General features: G+C 40.9%; 2 protein-coding genes across 2 annotated transcripts in view; one reads left to right on the forward strand and one right to left on the reverse strand.

The window, feature by feature from the left end:
- Window positions 1-6,871, reverse strand: part of LOC102843481 (zinc finger protein 845-like) — a 578,666-nt gene that overhangs the window by 384,017 nt on the left and 187,778 nt on the right. The gene's annotated exons all lie outside the window — the stretch shown is intronic.
- LOC102844410 (vomeronasal type-1 receptor 2-like) lies at window positions 4,227-5,138 on the forward strand. Its single transcript, XM_006897310.1, has one exon. The coding sequence runs from the start codon at window positions 4,227-4,229 to the stop codon at window positions 5,136-5,138; it is 912 nt and encodes a 303-aa protein (XP_006897372.1).

Raw genomic sequence — 6,871 nt, forward strand, 5'->3', positions numbered from 1 at the left:
TTGAGTCAAGCACGACTCATAACAACCCTATGAACAAAAAGCTTGAAGTCTTTCTATAACTATCATCATTTCTAAACGTTCATAGAATTTCCAGAGGTATGTTGTTTAGGACGTGGAAGTCAACCAGAAAAATCCTACTGAGACTCATGGTGTTTGTGCACATGCCTTTATCAAGAAATTAAAGGACAAGGATATGCAGAAGCTTGAGAATCAACAAAACTTTCAGTATGGGGAGAACTTCTCAAGGAATCAGAGAATCTAGGGAGACATACGCTGTTCTGGAAGTCCCTCGTGACTCAAACCTCATTCTCTCCTGCTCCCTCCATGGAACTCCTTGTTTGTTTCCAGGTATCATGGAAAAGGAAGATTCTCCAAGCCACTCCAATAAGTGTTTCTTTGGAGAAGCTCATCAAACATTAGAGTTTCTAGAAATTACAAAGGGTAATCAAGTTTGCCTGAACTTTTCTCAGATCCCCAAGGTAGACTGGCATGCCTGCCACAGGTGAGATCATAATTGTAGTCCTATGGGGAGGTGAGGTCACAGATCCTCTAGCCCATATCTCAGGGTCTGGCTGCCTCTCTGTCACACCTGTTTGCCTGTGGTCACTGTCATTAAGTCCCCCACTCGGGCGGTAGGTTGAACTTGGTGTCTTCTATTTCTGCATGAAAGGAAAGTTCTAGAAGGGAAAGAAGCAGGTGAGAAACTGTTTTATAATTTGAATTATATAGTGCTTCACAGTCATCATTTCAAATTTAACCTTTTACTTGGTATTGTTTGCCAAAATCTTGAAGAATTTTTTTAGGTCTTCTGAACCCATATCTCGAGGTCTGGTTGTCTTTCACATCTGTTTTGGCTAATGGAACTGTTGCTGTGTCCGCCAGCCAGCCAGGAGGTAAGAGTAAGATGGGTGATTTCTAGTTCAGCCTGAATAACAGCTTCTAGAGGGATGAAAAGGCACATCTGGAGCTAAGTGCAGTAAAACTTGAATTTGATAATATTTAATGTGGTAATTTCAGCACCAGTCTGTCATCCAGTATTGTATGCTAGAATTATAAAGAATTTTCCAACAGTACTACTATGGGAGGCCAATACTAAATATTTGTAATAAACCAAATGCTGTCAGGATGTGGTGGAGGTGAGGTACAAGCTAGAGTTCACTCTGAGTCATCAAGGCAATCCTTAAGGGTTTACCAGATTCATGCATTAGCTCACCCCTCCCTCCTGGGTCAAGGGGAAGGTTTTCAATAGAAAGAGCTTGACTTCATTTGCATTGAATTCTCTTTGTGATTTAATTCCTGATAATTTTCAATAAAGATAGATACAGGGAAGCTCAGGTCAGTGCTTCAGTCAAGAAATGCTGACCCCCTGTTTTTCATGTTCTCTGTTCTATATCATTCCTGGTAGTCTGTCTCATTATTAATAATTATAAAAATACTTTACCCTCGGTCTGCAACACTACAGTATTTTTGTTAATGCTCTGTGCATGTAATAGTGGGCATGGTGAAGTGAAATGAATGATCTCATTCTCAGAACAAACTACCCCTGAGTTGTAATTGATAACAGATTTACTTTGCTTTGTTTCTTACTATTTTTCTTCATTTTTAATATCTCTCCCCAAACAAATACCAGTCATATTTTTCTGCTTTTCTCCCCAAAACAATAACTGGAAGATTTCTGAGGAGTCGTTTTGTTTACTACCCAAAATTCTTCATTAGCATTTCAGCTCTGTGTCTCATAATTTGGAGCAGAGTATAATAATTTTGTTCAAGAATTTCTGAGATGAATGTGATTTACTATGATTCTTGACTTTAAAAAAATCTTGAATGATTTCAGCTATAGAAAGTTATTTACAAAATCTCTTTCATGTATACATGGAGACCCCAAAGCTGAAAAATATATCCGTGAGATAGATAGATAGATAGATGAGAGAGGTAGATAGATAGATAGATAGATACATAGATACATAGATGATAGATAGATTAAAGAGAGAAAGATAGATAGATAGATAGATAGATAGATAAGAAAGAGAGAGAGAGAGGGAGAGGGAGAGGGAGAGATAGATCTTTAGAATACTTGGAAAGCATGAGAATTAACATAATAAGACCGTTTGCTAATAAAACCAGTCTCAAACCATTCTTCTGAATTGGCTGAGTGTGATGATGTTATTTCTGCCACTGCTTCTTACCATCTCCTTGGTGTTACAGATCTCTCTGTCTTCCAGATGCACGAGATTCGGGGCTGTGATCCTGATTACAAAGAAAGTACTGCAAGGCAGATGTTTAGGTTGTTGAAGTTCACAACGAAGGAACAGTGATAGAAATGTGGCTGTTAAGTGCCCTCAAGTCGAATATGACTCACAGCAACTCATGAATAATAGATCTGCACTCTGTCCTATTTCACACCATCCTTATCATCCCAAGACAATAGATGCCATTGTCACAGACACTGCAGCATTCTCATTGAAGGTCTTCCTCGCCTTCACTGACCCTCCACCTCTCCAGGCATCATGTCCTTTTCTCAGGAATAGCCTCTCCAAACAACACGTCCAAAATACGTAAGGTGACGCTTCATCAACCTTGCCTTCTAGGAACATTCTGGTTGCACTTTCTCCAACACATATCTGCTTGTTCTTTTGGCAGTCCATGGGATAGTCAGCACTCTTCTCCAACACCACACTCAAGTGCTTCCATACTTCTTCTATCATCCTTATTCATTGTCCATCTCTCAGATGCACAGCAAGTGATTGGAAAGACTGCAGCCTGAATCAGGTGTGCCTTAGTCTTTAGACTGATATTATTACCCTTCAGGACCTTGGAGAGATCCCAAACTGCCAATTTCCCCAGTGCTATCTGTCTCCTGATCTCCTGACAACCAACAATGTTACCCATGGATCCAAACAAGCTGAAATGGTTGACAATTCCAACCTTTTCTCCAACTATCATGGTGTTGTCTGTTGGCCCAGAGGTGAGGATTTTTGTCTTCTTAATACTGAGATGTAATCCGTATTGAAGGCTGACTGCAGTCCTTGAATTGTGATAGACTACAACTGGAAAAACACCAACAGGGTTTCAACCAGCCTTCAACCAGAGGCTCCTGACACTGCCTCTGTTTATATGAGTCTGTTAACCTGCCTGCAAGGAGCCTTCAAGATCAAGTAGGTTAAGAGTTGTTATGCAAAGTGAAGGGTTAGCAATTCAAACTCACCAGTGTTTTCTTTGCCTCAGAAGTCCAATGGTGGGTCACCTTGAGTTCTTAAAAACAACTTGTGAGCAGAGGGATCAGTGAATTTGTTGTGGTTTGTGTGGTTTTGTGCTTTCTGCAGCTGTATTTTTCTTAGTCTTAAAAGAGAGGAATAATGCTAGATCCTAACTTGTAAAAAAACAGTGAATTAACTTGTCTGCTTCCCTGGGACATGGTGGGAGGAGTGGTCTCTGAACTTCCACTCTTAGAATGGCCAGGTAGTTGTTTATAAACAGAATTCTGGCTTACATAGGATTAATTTGTTCTTTAATGTGCTGCCTGGTGCATGTTCTTTATGTAAAAATTATGACAAGCACATCACATGTGGTTTCATTATTTTAACTGCAAAAAAATCTGTAGTGTCTTTTTCACTCATCTGTTCAACAAAAATTATATTTAGTACATTCTACCTGGTTTTGGTGAAACATTCTTCTAAGTGGTACAGTACTGGTCTGTCCATTTGCTGTACAGAGGTAACTTGTGGTTGCTGTGATGCTGAACACTGTGGCACTGATGTGTCCAATGCGATCATGGTCACCCATGGTGGACAGTGTTTGCTGGAGCTCACCAATTAAAACACTCTGGGAAGCAGGAATGGCATCCACTTCTGAAATAGCTTGCCTCTGGAAACTCAATGAACTTGGAGAAATGATGAAAGTTATCCAAGTGTTCAGGTCTTTCATTCATAGGGTCGCTATGAGTCATCTATGACTCAACGACACTTAACAACAACTTATAAAGTCATGAATACTAAATCACTTAATACAGACAAAACCGTCAAAATGGGGACCAAAAGTTAGTGAACACAACAAAAGAAGTACTGAAATCTGTGAACCAAAGAGAATATGTTTAGAGGGTAATTCTCAGAGTAAAATAACAGTCAGGGAAACTTGGGCTGCTGCTTCTCCTCTGAAAATGTAGCTCAACCCTCATATCTCCATACACAACCTTCTGTCTGTGGATTTGAAAAGGAAAGAATTGTCCCATGGATTTAACCTTGGCAATGATCCTCCTATTCCAGATGATTGTTGGAATACTAGGGAATTTCTCACTCATGATTCATCAGACTGTCCTTCACTTCTTTGGCTGCAATTCAAGGCCCACCGACTTGATTCTCAGGCACCTGGTTGTAGCCAACGCTTTAGCCATTCTCTCTAAAGGGGTCCCCCAGATAATGCTGGCTTTGGGTTTAACACATCACCTCAATGATGTTGGTTGCAACCTTTTTTTATACTTTGAGAGAGTGGCCAGGGGTGTGTCCATTTTCACCACCTGCCTCTTGAGTGTATTCCAGGTCATCACCATCAGCCCTCTGCACTCCAGGTGGGCAGGGCTTAAACTAAAGGCCCTAAAGTACGTTGGTCCTTCCAGCATTCTCTGCTGGATACTACACATGCTGGTCAATGCCATTTTTCCTGTTTATGTCTCTAGCAAATGGACCAACACCACCGCCATCATCATAAAGAAGAATGTGTTCAAATACTGTTCCAAACACTATGACAATGTCACGTGTTCGCTCTATGTAGCACTGATATACTCTCATGATGTTTTGTGTTTGGGATTCATGTCCCTGGCCAGTGGCTCTATGGTTTTTATCCTGTGCAGACACAAGCAACGAGTCCAGCATATTTATAATAACAACATGACCTCCAAATGCTCTGTTGAGACCAGAGCCACCGAAAGTATCCTTACCCTGGAGATCATTTATGCATCATCTTATACCTTCTCTACTATGGCTTATTCTTATTTGCCTCTTACTGGTAGTTCCGCTCAGTGGTTGATGAGCACATCGGCTTTTATCTTGATGTTTTTCCCAACTGTCAGCCCCTTTGTTCGCATCAGCAGTGACTCCCGTGTATCTAGATTCTTTGCTGTCTGCTATAGCTCTAACACATGATTTCCGTTTGTATTATTCAAGTCTAATTCTTACATTTCACATCATACTTCATCATGAATGGCCCCATCTCCTACAGAATCTCAGTTGTGGACCCATCTCATTGCAGACGAAAGGGCGATGCATATAGCCTGAGATTCTGTCTCGATAAATAGTACTTCGTAGGAGAAATGAAGCGCTGTTGTTGTTATGTGTTGATATGCGCCGTCAAGTCGCCTGTGACTTATTGCAACTCTATGTACAACAGCTCTGAAGCCTGCCCAGTCCTGAGCCAGTCTCACTGACTCTGACACGGCTACTGCATTGCCCCAGTTACTGTATCAGTCCATCTCATGTGGAGTCTTCCTCTCCTGTGTTGTCATTCCACCCTTCCAAGCATGATGTCCTTCTCCAAGGACTAGTTCTTCCTGGTCACATGCCCAAAGAAATAAAGTAGCAAAGTAAATAGTAATAATTAACTCCAATATAGTAGCTACACCCGTATTTATAGTTTTCAACATCAATGTGGCTTAAGGCTCAATATCAAGAAGATAAAGATTCTTACCTCTGGGCCAACTGACAAGAATTTACTGTAAAATATTGACAAATGTAAACTGTTTCCTTTAGCAATTTGTTTCCCCTTTGAACCACTCATCTCGATGTTTAACTTTTCTGTATTTGTACTCTTATAAATTAGTCAAGCCAGTGTTGTAAATAGTTTAAGTAAAATAGCTTAAAACCCCAATTCAAGGTTATAATCTCATATTTTTTTTTAAAAAAAGGATAACTCTTCCTAAATGAATTGCGGTTTGGAAAAGTAAGAGGGGCTCACACTAAGATGAAAAGTAGCGTTTTTGTCAGGGTAAGGGAAATCACTTCTCCAAATAAGAAGCTCTCTGGCCTCGGAAAGAGAGATAACATGTCAGACTGGTTAGTGTCCCAGCACTATGCCTCTTAGCAAGGGTGAGTTGTTTTTGCAAACAAGAAGCCTTTACCTCCAGGTTACTGAGCACCATCGAGCTGGAATCAATCCACAGTTGATCATTTAGAGGGTTTTCAAAGGCAGTAAATCACGCAGGAGATTGTCCAGCCGTCTGTGGAGCAGCTGGGGATTTGAACCGTGTGTCTTCAGGACTGCAGCGCAGCTTCTGATCACTAGGCCACCAGTTTTCTCTTTAACTCCAGAAAAGGGGTAATGGTATGTCAAAGGCACTGTTTAACTTAGTAGAATTTGCATTGTCTTTTCCAAATAACCTTGAAACAGTTGACAAAGTATAAATATCTGACCAGATGGGAGATGGTTAGGCAGTCTTAGAGAAGTATCTCTCTGCTTTCCAGAGCTGCCAATAAAGCTCATGATGGTTTTTCACATTCGTCTCTGGTCTCTGCATGTATGGAGGAAGCAGCGACTGGTGGGATGGACTTTTGTCCTTCAAAAAAGTCCTTCACCAAAAATGGCCTGTGATTGATTGGTCAGTCCTGGTGCTGCTCCCAGTGTGAGACCAATTCTGTCCATCTTTTCTTTAAAACATCACTATACAAACAGCAAATGCTGGTGAGGTTGCGGAGAAACTGGAGCCCTTATTCACTGCTGGTGGGAGTGTAAAATGGTGCAACCACTGTGGAAGGCGGTACGGTGCTTTCTCAGAAAGTTGCAAATAGAGATACCATGTGACCCAGCAATTCCACTACAGGGAATATACTCCAAAGAGATACCATAACTGACATCCAAACAGATATATGTACACCCATGTTTA

This window comes from Elephantulus edwardii, unplaced genomic scaffold (assembly GCF_000299155.1).
Source record: "Elephantulus edwardii isolate Elephantulus edwardi_28Jun2011 unplaced genomic scaffold, EleEdw1.0 scaffold00208, whole genome shotgun sequence".
Lineage (NCBI taxonomy): Eukaryota > Metazoa > Chordata > Mammalia > Macroscelidea > Macroscelididae > Elephantulus > Elephantulus edwardii.

Coding starts and splice junctions, on each gene's coding strand:
- LOC102844410 (XM_006897310.1), top strand. CDS start 4,227: ATGGATTTAACCTTGGCAATGATCCTCCTATTCCAGATGATTGTTGGA.